General features: G+C 43.9%; 1 protein-coding gene across 1 annotated transcript in view; it reads right to left on the bottom strand.

Moving 5' to 3' along the window:
• The window catches only part of SLC22A16 (solute carrier family 22 member 16), a gene marked incomplete at its 5' end in the record, with an annotated part of 32,587 nt that extends 21,826 nt beyond the window's left edge, over positions 1–10,761 (bottom strand). Inside the window, one exon of the mRNA XM_084262016.1 lies at positions 10,712–10,761. Coding sequence (XP_084118142.1) covers positions 10,712–10,761 — 50 coding nt within the window. The remainder of the gene's footprint in view (positions 1–10,711) is intronic.
• Between the last annotated feature and the right edge of the window lie 2,415 nt (positions 10,762–13,176).

The raw sequence follows: 13,176 nt of genomic DNA, 5'->3' as shown, positions 1-13,176 counted from the left end.
TTTGGCCAGCCTCTTTTTTGAGGACAAATCCAAATTAAGGATTTAATTCTCTTCTACACGGCAGCACTTCCATCATGTTATGTAAGCAACTGATTTTACATCATAACCTATAAAGTGTCTAATAGAATTTAAATGTTTTTATTGATATTCCATCTAATCATATGCAGAAGCAGTACCACAGATATAAACTGTTACATTTCATTCCTCCTTCCCCACTTAGGAAATCAAATGTTTTCTACATAGCTTTATTCAACCTATGGAAGTTTACAGTAATCTGATTTTTTTTCCTGTCTGTAATCCTGAAATAAAACTAATTTGTTTTCATATGAATTATGCTCTTACTTTTTTTTACATATTTCCATTGCAAAACTCTGACCCTGCTGTAGCTGAAGGTACAAATACATGGATTGAATAGCTACTCCACAGTGGTCCAAAGGGTCAGTTCTGAAGCAGCTGGCAATCTATTCTTCCCAGACTGTTTTGCAAAACAGAATATGATTAAGATGATTTGGTTTATTGCCCTAGGCTACACAGAGCATTGTATCACCAGGATAACGTGTCATTTTACTCACACTGGCTCCATTTGCGACTCCTACAATATTCTTTTGTTAACTCTGACTTTCACCACAGTGACTCTTCATCAGGAGCAAACCAGAAGAGCTAAGGCAGACACCTTTGTCTTACTAGCATTATAGAAATGTTTCACTAAAAATGGTATCACTTAAGAAGAAGTCACATTTAAGTGAGTGTCAGATAATACCGTGTCTTCTAAAATTTGAGACAAAGTCAACATATAAATAAAGGCATCGCTTTAGGAAAGGCAACTCCATCCCAGCCAAAGAGAATACAGCAAGTTGCAATTCTACACTTGTCATTCTACAGTTCTACAACTCTCTTCTCAGGTATCCACAGTGATGATCCACCACTAGTTAGTTCATTAGCTCTTGCAAAGTCAGCCAGTCTGTCCCACCCATGTTCCTGCTTGTCCAGATTAGTATCCCTGACAGACTCCAAGGCAAGGCAGGTTATCTCTCAACCCACATAAAAGAAGGTTATGGAGCACAAAAGGACTTGCAGCTTCTTTTGCAGGTTCATAGCTCATCATCCATCCAAACTGTCCCTCTTCACTGCAAATATGTAGCCTACAATTTGCCTAGAAGTCCTCCACTCCTTTTACCCAAATGGTGATGGGAATCTGCCCCATAATAAGACTTTATTAAATAATTAATTCCCATTGGAGATTTTCTCAGTTTGCTTTGTTTTGATAAGCAGCCTTGTCATGAACTTCTGTCCAATTTTTGTTTACTTACATCCCTTTCCAGTTTCAGTCCTGGATATCGGTTTGGCTAGCCTGTGTCTTCACAAAACAGGAAAAACATTTCTGTTTTCTCTTCTCTGAGACACCTACACATTGCAGTGTATATAAATAGTATGAAATGCTAGAATTTGATTTAATAGGTCTTGGATATTTGACATACTGCCTTGGATTTTAATTAGACAAAGAGCTTTTCTACAACCAGCCTAAGGAAAACAAAGCAAAAGCCTTAACAGCATTATTGATCTCCTCAAAGATAATATATTTTCGTTAGTTTGATTGGTCATTTATCCCTTCCATGACCAACAGACTAAGTTATTCTATATTGTTCTTGATTTCTTAATAGAAAGCAGGCAGCCATTTCATTTCCTGACATTCAAGGAAGATGAGTCCACTACCTTTCTCTTTAAACTGTTAAAAATGAAAGTAATTTACCATAAAAACAGAGAGATGCAAATTACAGATTTGACCGTTTCCAAGGCTAATAACATTTTGACCTCTTACTAAATATATCCTGCAATGCTCTTTTACCTGCTTATATTTCCACGGTACTGTCAGGTTCTTTCCTTGAGTCTTTCTCTTGCAGTAGCTCATACAAGGGAATGATCTGGAATAATGCTGTTTTCTAGCCTTACATAAATATTTACATGCAACATGAGTCCCATTTTCCACAAGAATCCAATAAAGAAGTTGGATTCTGCTCAGACCTACCAGGATTTTTCTCTGTAAATCTGTTCTTGTAACCCTCCATTTTCAATGGGTGAGACAGAACTGAGCTTGGCTACACTGGTCTACAAAGGACGACAGTCGTCTAAAGAGCCTAAAATACAAGTGTAAATGAGCTGAGGTCCCAGTTGCTCTGACCCTGGGCCTAACACAAATTATCTCTCAGAAGGCTGGAGCTGTAACAAGTTTATGGTATCTATCCAGCTCTGTTGGCCTAAACCAGTTCCAAAGACACAGGAAAAAAACCCCAACCAATAATTTGCTAGGGAATATGAGCCATGAATATAAATTACTTAAATTAAACGTGGTCCCATCAGTGTAACTTCACCATGTATCCAGTGACTTTGTGTCAGAGAATGCTTTTGATATTGCTTATTTATTATTGCTTTTTTATTTCCACCTTTTTTATTTGACTTTCTCTCTAGCACTGGGCAGACATCCAACAAATGAAATATTACATCACAGATATTGTAATGTTTATTTCTAGAACAAGGGCTAAATTAATATTATTATTATCATTTTCTAATTTTTCATCAAGTACACGAAGATCTATGCCTACAATTTAAAGACTAAGAAAAATATATTTGCCTACTTTGTAAGTTCTAAATGACTACATTAATCTTCCTTTATTCCTTCTCAGAGAGTCAATTGCAGGTTTTATTCCCTCACTTTCTATCCCTTTGGGATTTCTGTGTTTTCAGAACAGGCTTGATCTCTTATTTCTCTGCTCTTAATGCTCTTGATTCAACAGGTGGCTTAAATCAATCTTTTCTGCAATTACCTGTATTCAAGGAACTGAGAGCAAGGGTTGCTGATGGAAAGCCAATAATGCAGCAAGGATTGTAACAGTGCTGTTGTTGCATACGTGACAGTTTTCCTGATGTCTGACATACAGTAGAGCAATGCAAGGATCTTGGTATCTGTTTTGCAACATGTCAAGAGAAAAATGGTTGCTAATGCTATGACACAGAAAGCATCCTGACAGAAGCATTTCCTACACCCCAACCTTCTAGGTTAACTTTAATTAGTTAATTTAGGTTAAAAGTAAAGCATGTGTACTGTGCCTTTGGATGCAATATACTGAATACAATATGCAGTCCATATGCATCCATACTACTTTGCTAGATTCCCTTTTCACTCAATGAGGATGCACAGACTAACCTAGGTGCACCATTCATTTTGTCCTATACTCCTTCATGAAAAGGAGACAGATGGATCATGCCCTTAAAGGGTCTAATTCCTCACCTTGAAAAGGTGACTAAGTCAGCTGTCTGAAGTTTATACTAATGTCTTGTGAAGCTGGTGAGATGAACTCATTAGTGCCTTGATTTGGACAACTAAATACCCCAGACAGCTAGCACAGACCTATAGGGATGCATCAGGTAGGAACCTAGATGCTTCTAAATCTCTTTCAGAAATTAGAAAGGAGAAGGAAGTTGTGACATGGCTGGAAATGTCCGAGCCATCATGGATATAACACATGGCACTGAGCTATATCCAAAGCATGGTGCTGACTGCTTGCATTCCAAGACTTTCAAAGCATCTTTTAGGCACTTGTTTTCTACTTTCTGCAGTCTTATCAGCATTTTCTAGGTATTCTCCAGGCCTCCACCTCCATTCCTGCCTCAACACTGCCACCAGGGCTGCACCTCTGATGCTGCTACCTGATAGTAAGCAATGCCTCCAAATTACTAGAAGAGAGAATCTAACTTGACCTCTTAATGCTTGATGTGAACATTTTCTTGAGGAAAAGGTTTGGTCTGTCATCTAATGGATGATGCTTCTAGATTCCTCAAATCCCATTTTCATTGCATATGAACTTAAGAGAACATTAGCTCTGAGGGAGATGAGCATTATAGTTCGGCTGTCAATGTATTATGCTAAGGTTAGTTTTTAAAACCATTTCAGTTGGGGTTTTTTTGGCCTTGGAACCAAGTTGATATTTTTTCTGTCTTGGTATTTTTCTGCATTTCTGAGAAGTTGAGAGTTCTGAATGTTCTTGAACAGCTGCTGCAGCTTCATGCCTCAAGCTACCTCAAATCAAACATCAGCTGTGTACATATTTAAGCTCCATTCCTATTGTGCATAGCACCATTATAGCACGGAAATAGCATGTGCTGAAGGCTTCTGGGCCCCTTTATAAAACACTTCCTACCAACTTCAGGATATCTTAGTACTGCTAAAATTCATTACTATTATGAGAAAATTATTGAGAGCTTTTATAAAGTGATATCTCAGTCCTAATGATTCAGTGAAATGATTGCCTCAGCTTTCTGAGGCATCACTGGGCATTGTGTTACAGGGAACACATGTGCAGTGCCTTATATATTTTGCTGGCCTTATACTGCCAGCATTTTCATTCATACCATAATATTTTGGGGTGAAACACTGCATAGGACAAGAGAAAATAGCCTCAAGATGCACCAGTGGATGTTTCAGTTGGATTAGGAAGAACTTCTCCACCAAAGCATTGCCAAGGCCTGGAACAGGCCCTGCCCAGGGAAGTGGTGGAGTCACCCTCCCTGGAGATACTGAGAAGACAGGTCGGTGTGATGCTTGGGGACATACATTACTAAGTTAGCTGTTGGAATCAATGACCTTAAAGGTCTTCTCCAACCTAAGTGATTAGCTGATCACCAGTTTCTTGATGTGTGTGATAATGGCCTTATGCTGCCATAACTATGTCCATGCTACAAGTATGTCTAGAAACCACCCGGGGGACTGCCAACATGACAGAGACCCAGCCTAAATCTCAGCTGCTGGCTTACAAACCTTAATTGATTTACTAGCTTACAGCCTGAGTGTTGCTTATATTGCAGGTTGTAGCCTTAGAGAAGTAATGGATAGTACTATAAAGTGCATTTTCATCTTGGTTTTATTTAGTTATTTTCCTGTTAGTGTAATCTACTTTTTAATCTACTTCTATTACTAATCTACTTTTTCAACCCAGAAACAGACAGGGTGAGGTTGCCAGCGCATTCTGATGCAGTACAGTTTTATCTATACAGACAAAGTTGCCTCCAACATGACCTGAATCTCAGCAAATACTGTTAGTACCTCTTGCAGGCCATACTGCTAGTGTGTTGTCACCATTATGCAGGAGCACTTGCCAGCATCTAGCTTTGGTTCTGAGCCTGGAGCACAGATAATACCATCTTTGTTTAAGCTGCTAGAGTCTGCTCTGTGAAAACACATGGCTTGTCTCAGTTCTTCAAGGCTATTGTGATGCCATTCAACCAACAGGATCAAGTACTCTTTGCAAAATATCCGGGGACACCCTCCCCGTCCCCCCACACACCCCCCCTCCACCCCCCACAGTAAAAGAAGGGAAAAAATGAAGTGCAGCCAAGTCCACTTGTTCGATTCTATGGACATCTAAGCTGAGTGCAGGCCGATTCAGATGTTATAATACAGCACACATACAGCTAAGGAACATTTATCAAGCATTTCTGTCAACTACCACCCTTGACTAGGAGCCAAAGGAGGACTTAGATTTGAGATTCTTCTGTCTGTCACATTCCAGTAACCACAAACAGCTGTCTGCTGTTGCATTTTGAAACCTGAATGACAGATATGTTGCTATAAACTTTTCCACTGTATAAAAGTAGCCAGTGTGGGGAGGGGAGGAGAAAAAGTAGGTTGTTTGGGTTTTTTTTTTCATAATCTCCAGACCACAGTATTTTGTTCATCTTCAGGAAACTAGTCAAAGATTAAACAGAAATTCACATTTTGTTGTTGACAAATACTAATTTTGTGCAGGATGTACTAAGCACTAAATGCATTAGATTTCCAAAAAGGCTTGTAATGTTTCCATTTTCTATATTAAAGCTAATCATCTCAAATGCTGAATATAACTGCCTATTTCTCCATCCTGACTTGGAAAAGGAAAACCAAGTTTTTGCATGTCCCTCAAGTACATTTCTCTACTCGAAAAATGGTTTTTTGTTGGGGAAGAACATTTCAAGACATCTGTAAAGTATCTGAGCCTGAAAAATCATTGCTTGAATGCATTATTATTTTATTTTTCTGAAAAGAAATGGTGAACATGTTCTTTGAGATACTTGGGACTCTGTTATGTGATACAAACCCAAGAATTCATGGAAGTATCATGTACACAGCACAATTTGCAGAAGATGTAATGTGATCACAACAAGAGCTGCAAGCTATGAAACAGAGAGGATAAGGGCATGAAAATAGGAGCCTGGAAAAGTTCTGTGATGTGAAAAGAAGGTAGATGGTTTGGCATAGGAATTTAGAAGGGAGAAGGGGAATGGTGTCAGCACTGAGAGTTCAAATATTGCTGCCATGGCACTGACCAGCAGGGTCTGCATTGTAGAAATCCACTGAAAGAATCTCTACAAAAACCAAGCCGGTTTCTTTACCAGCTAAGCACAGTCGCTGAGCTATTTTTGAACTCTAGAAAAGTTCCAATGAAACTAACAGGAACTGTTGAAACTGTTGATAAGTTTAGTAATCTCCCTCTTTAGCTGCAACCGGTGAGCATCCTATCCAAACAGGCAGCCTGTCCTGCTTCTCTCCTCCTACTAGTAGCCCTTGCTAACTCTTCTCCTGGTTGCTTCTGAAGTCCAAATTGTAGCAACTCTGCTGACCTGGAAACATGTTCTTAAAAGGCAACAATGTAAATATGTTAAAACCCGAATAAATACACAAACATTTTAGTAAAGATAAAGAGTGGTTATTGTTAATGTATTTAAAAGTCTAACTGCTAGCAAAGTACACTACTCATACAACCAACATTTGAAAATTGAGATAACTTAGAGTTAGTAAGAGACTGAATACCTGAAAAGACAATCTTTTAAAAGATTCTGGAAATGTTTCATTACAAAACTGGAGATGGTGCCAGCGACTCTCAATCTTCCCCTCTGTCCCTGATGACATTTACCACCTGCTTTTAGCTAAAGTATAAGCCAAGATTTTAAAACTGTAAATCGCAAGGAAAACTCTGCATACCATGTATACTGCATCTCATAGCTACCAGATGTTCCAGCTGGGAAATGAAATCCCAACTCTTATCCACATTTACGATAACAGGTACCTTACCAGATTTCTCTCAAGGCAGCTATTCCTGATTAGATCATGGCTCTGTTCAGCACTCCGTCATGGTGCAGATCAGAGCTGCAAAACACATGGCCTGTTTCTTGCTAGTAGCCAGATCAGTAAATGCTGTGTCCTGCTGGTAGATCAGAGCCACTGAAGTAATTAAAACTCCTTTAATTTACCTGGGAGCTAGACATGTGGGCAGTGCGAGCCAGCCAGCCAGGTCCCAAGGCTCCCTGCTATGCACAGGCTGCACTACCAACCGTATACCTGTGCATCACATCTCTGCTTTCCCGGCACGGGGGCTGGCTGTGTCCTCTTTACACAACCATCCCCTTGGTGGGTATTTGTGGTAGGAGTGGGTGGGCAGAAAGGGCTGGGGAAGGGGCAGGGGACAGAGGAGAGCTCATAGGCATAGGCAGGCAGGAACTGCTGCAAGCAAGAAAGGTACAGTTCAGTGTGGGTTAACTGGGAACTTTAAGGTCTGGCAGCTCATTTGAGATGAGGCCATTTGGGGCAAACAGGACTATTTTTTCTCATTCACCTCTGCAATAAGGAGCAGAGCTCTCATGCTCCAGAGACAGACTCGAAAACAGTGTTTAAAACAACATTCTTCAATTTATAGTCCACAGGTGCCACCCACATCCAAATTCAAAGACAGGCATAAAGCCTTCTTTTAATGGCAAGGCAAACAGAAGGTGTTACATTTTTATGGTTGTTCATGCGTGTCTCAGGACCCCAGTAAGAACTATAGCATCACCGAGCCTTCTGAAGGGGAGTCCGAATGGAAAGCACAGTATTGTCAGCATCCACGTGACTGTCAATCCTGCAAATTCACAATTCTAATCAAAATGAAAGGTTTCTATATTATCTGTACATAAATAAACTTTATATAGTTCTATGTATGTTATACATATTACATATATATGTATAATGCATACACACTCCCTCCGTGTATATATTTATATATTCCCCTCCCTGGCAGGTTTCAAGGCCAGGCTGGATGGGGCTTTGGGCAACCTGACCTAGTGAAAGGTCTTCCTGCTCATGGCAGGGGGTTTGGAACTACATGATCTTTGAGGCCTCTTCCAACCCAAAGCATTCTATGGCTTCTATGATTCTATATACACACAAACAGCTGGTCACTCTTTCCTGCATCTGTCAGATCTGAAGAAAATCAAACCAGTCTCAAAACACTAAGTCACACTCGGATTGCTCAGAGTCCGACCATGGCAAATGTACAGAATTCATGTGTAGGTTATATGGACCCATAGAAGATTGCTTGAACTGAAGAAACAATCGATTATCTTTCAGTATTATGATGATGCAGAAATACAAACTAATCAAAATTAAATTCTTAGCTAAAGTTAAGAACAATTTTTAATTGAAGTATGATAATTTATCTAGCAGTATCAAGGGAGTTTAAAGGAGTTTTTTACAACAATTTAAAATAGGTGCATCTGGCATAAGCCACTATTCTACTTCATTTTAGCATGTGGTCTTTGAAATCTCTGACAGCCATGAGACTAACATAACTATGCCAGTTTTGGCAGTCCACAGTTCATCTCAAAGGTCCTAACCTAAAGCAACCTGAACCTTAAACTGCATGTCAAATCACCTGCCCCCTAGATGGGAGGTTATCACTGTGGAATTATTGTCTCTTTAATTGCAAGCAGTAGTTGTGAAAACTTTATCTTAAGTGTTGATGTTTTCCTAGAGACACTACTTCAGTAGTTAGGAGTAGCTACTTCTGGGTTATTTCAACATTCAGCGCCAAGTGCCTGCTTTCCACAAAGAGCATTCAAGACAGAAGAGCAACAGCAAAATAAATGGATGGCAGGGATTGCTTTCCTACTTCACACAGAACAAGGTATTTTTGTTGCTGAGCCAGAACAGGTAATGAATGAGATATTGTTCAGATAGATTTGCATGTAAGTCACGACTTGGCCAAACGAGTACTTTAAGTGTAGTTCCCACTTAAGCAAAGTCAAGCCTTTCCATCCGGACTGACTCCAGGGGCTATGGATAGCCACCACTGCTGCTGACGTGATATTACAAGCCTGGCAGCACTTCTGCCATTAAAAGGAGCTCCAAAGCTTTGTTCATAATGCAGCTTCTGCTTGCCCCTGATAGAGAGATCAATGCTAGCCAGCTGGCGACCAAGTTAGAAAGTGCAACACTGCAATTCCACAGCTTAAACTTGTAGCCAGCTGTTCCAGACATCCACTCTGAGGAGCAGGCACCTGCAAACTCCACACATTCATCCGTGTGCATCCTGAGAGTACACAACAGAACCCACCGCGAGGATGTGCACCTCAACCTTACAATTCATAGAATCATAGAATCATAGAATGATCTGGGTTGGAAGGGACCCCAAGGATCATAGAGCTCCAACCCCCCTGCCACAGGCAGGGACACCAACCTCCAGGCCTGGATCTACACAAGGCTGCCCAGGGCCCCATCCAACCTGGCCTTGAACACCTCCAGGGACGGGGCATCCACCACCTCTCTGGGCAGCCTGTTCCAGCACCTCACCACTCTTTCTGTAAAAAACTTCCCCCTAATATCTAATCTAAACCTTCCCTCCTTTAGCTTTAGTCCATTCCCCCTTGTCCTGCCATTATCTGCCCTTTTAAAAAGTCGAATCCCCTCTTGCCTATAAGCTCCCTTCAGGTACTGGAAGGCTGCAATGAGGTCCCCCTGCAGCCTTCTCTTCTCCAGGCTGAACATTCACGTCCTTGTCAAACGTTTCTTCTCCATCACCTGCTGTCACCAGTCTCGCACACCGGTGTGCCCTCCACCCACAGCAACGGAGCATCTACACCTCCATACCACGTCTGTGTCCCACCTAGTGAACCCAGGGCTGTGCACACATCACAGCCACAGACCACCCCAAAGGAAACCCGCCGCAGCCCATCACACCATGTAACATAACGGTGAGATTTAACACAATCCTTCACCGATCAGCATGCATATACGTACACTCCGTGTCAGCATAACACATGCGACGAGCCCAGCCTCAAGAAACACACGCCATCTATCGCACACAACAAGCCGGAGCCCCTGCGCAGCGACAACCCGCGTTGTGTGTCACGCAACACCCCTACACGTTACGGCTGTGCCCTCCTACCACCGCCGGAGCGCCCAGGCTGCTCCAGGGCGCGGGGGCTCCGTGCGTGCAGGGAGGGTTAAGGGTCTAAGGGCGCACGAACGTGCCTGCGTGTGACTGCACGCACCGTGTGTGCGAGCGCAGGTGTGAGCGGGTGCGCGCAGGGGCGGTGTGCGGGTGCCCACGCGAGCACGGCGTGCCTAGGTGCCCGTGCCTGGCGTGTGTCAGCACACGCGCGGGGCGCAGCGTGCCTGTGGCAGACTACACGGGGCCGCAGAGTGCCGCGAGTGCGCGCGTCGGAGGTGCCGTGTGTCATGCGTGTCCGTCCGTCCGTCACAGCCCTAGCCCGCGCGTGTCCCCGTCGCTCCCTGCACGGGGACGGGCAAGTGCGTGTGTGACAGTCCCCGCGCCCGCCCCCCCGCCCTCCCGCGAGTGCGCGGAGCAGCCGGCCGCAGCCCACCGCCGCCTTCGCCGCTCGGGACGGGACGGGGCTGCCCCGGTACCTGCCGAAGTGTCCCAGGGAGTCGAAGAGCCGCTCGGAGCTGGGAGCCATGGCGGGGCGGCAGCACGCCGGCAGCCCTCAGTGCCGCTGTCCCGGTGGTGTGGCGAAGCGGCACCGTCCCGTTCCTTCCGCCCGCCCCCTGCGGCCCGCCCGGCCCCCGGCGGGATGTGTCGGGGTATGGCGCCCCGCCCGCCGGCCCGCGGCAAGGACGGCGTGCGCGACCGAGCAGCGGGAGAGCTGCCGGGGGGTGTGTGTGAGGGGAGCGCGGGGCGCCTGCCTAACGGTCGCCGCCCTAACGGTCGCCGCCCCGTCGCCAACCACCCCCAACGCGGAGCCGGACCTGAGGGCCGAGGCGGGACCGGCAGCGCCGGCGGCCCCGCTTGCCTTCGCGCGGGCTGTGCCGCCGCTGCTGCGTGAGAGCTGGCGTTGCCTCAGGCACAGCTCCGCGCCTCGGACCCTGCCCCCGAAAGACGGGTCCCTGTGATCCCGCCGGGAGGCATCCGCAGCGCACGCTTTTTTTTTGCCCTTTTTTCCCCATTAAAATTAAATTACAGGAGGCAATTATGTGCCTAACCCCCCCTGCGACGACCATTAATAATCTGATCTTGCAGGCTCTGCCGTATTTCATATGGACGTTTTCAATTAAAGGATGGTATACACAATTCTTTCCCAGGGCACTATCTGACTGTTAAGAAGAGTCATTGTTAGAGGCCCCATAATCTGCTCTGTTATTTGGGTATGTTACTTTGCAATTGCACAGGGGCTTCCCCCAGCTTTAACACAGGATGTAACACGGCGGTATCGGTTCTGTATCTTACTACGTGCCCCCCCTATCTGCATGCCAGCTACTCCACTCTCTAGTGAAGCCTCAATTATGTCTGGGCTTATTTCCCTGTCTTACCCAGAGTAGGCCAAGATAATCAATTTGAAATTGTTTGAGGATTAGCAAAGCCAGTTACAACAGGAGACCTTTGTAATTAACTTAGCAATGGGGTTTGTTGGAACAGCTATGCTCGAGCAGCCCAGTCGCTCTTGGCTCTGGGAATTAGGCAAGATACAGACCAAAAACTGCTGCAGGTGCAGCTCTCGTATTTAAGGGGATATTTTTTCTCTTCAGAACTCTTAATTTCCCTTCTTGGGTAGGTCCAAATTCAAAGTTTTCCCTGCTCTGACTGAGGAGAGGGACCAGATGCCCTCCAAAGTCTCCTTCCAATCTAAATTGTTTTATGATCCTGTGATGAAAGACACATTTCCAGCAGATTGCATGAGCTCTTTCTGGGCTGCTTCACAAGAGAAAAAGAAATAATCAAAAAAGCCAAGTCAATTCAACGCTGTTCTATGTATACTTCATTTTTAGGAAGCACAGAAAAAGCGGGGAAGTAAACCCCTATTAAATCACCAGAAGTCAGCCTCCTCTTTATAAAACCTGACCCAAATACTTTTGCTACCACACGGGCTTCACTGTTTCGCAAGGAAATGTGCCTTTAGGAGGCTCTGGCACCAAACAAGCTCCACAACTGTTCCTCTGTGAGGAGCAGATGTTGGTGCTTAGGGGTGACAATTTGTTCCCGCACAGACCTGGAGAAAGCAGATGTTTGTCAGGCTCCATGGCTCCAAGTGACTCCTGACCCGACCAGCAAAATGAGCAAACATCCCGTTACACAACCAGGGATCTGGGTAGCAAGTTCAGATGGGGATTGCTCCTCACAGCTAACGTGTCATTCATTAGGCCCCTCACCTCACCCAACAGTTTTGAAGGCATCTCCGTTTGACAAAGTTCCCTGTATGTCTCTCTGCACCTGCAAAGGACTTTTTAAACACCGGGTCCAGAGCTTGTTGCTGTCACTTATATAAGATGTGCAAACTAGTAATTCTAAGGATGGGTTTGTTTGCTTTCAGTAAGAATTTTGGAATCTCATGGTTTATACTTATAAATATCAACATTCAATTTAATCATCCTTGGTTTTCTTTTTTTTTCTGGAGAATGTTTTTCAGGTTTGAAATGGTATGTGCTTGAATGCAGCATGGGTAATTTAACAAAGCATTTCTTTCTCCAAAGAGCCACACTAGTTAAATAGCTATTTGCAAAAACAAACACCAATGAATAGTAAACATTCCGGCTAAATATTCCATTGCTGCTCATGTGGCTGCTTTTACTTTCTTGCCTCCTGCAGCAAGTAAATTCATTCATTTTCAACAGCATTAGGTATAGGGAAGATCTATTTTTGGTGTAAAAGTCAAGCAGAAAGTAAATAAATAAACCCCTTTCAGGACCATTTTTTAAACCTGAAAAGATCCATAGCAGTTTTTCTCTTTGTGGAATCTCTCACAGGCATTCTTGCCCATATTCCTCCCTGTGCTTACCTCTTTGATACTACCATGACTTTCCTGCCCACATCAGAGTTAAAGATAGGGAATGTGCATTCTCTCCTATTAAAGTCAATACCAAGCTCCCACATGCTGCAC

This window comes from Gallinula chloropus, assembly GCF_964237585.1.
Source record: "Gallinula chloropus genome assembly, chromosome: 3".
Lineage (NCBI taxonomy): Eukaryota > Metazoa > Chordata > Aves > Gruiformes > Rallidae > Gallinula > Gallinula chloropus.
Note: the sequence above shows the minus strand (reverse complement) of the source record. Positions and strands in the feature narration are given on the sequence as shown.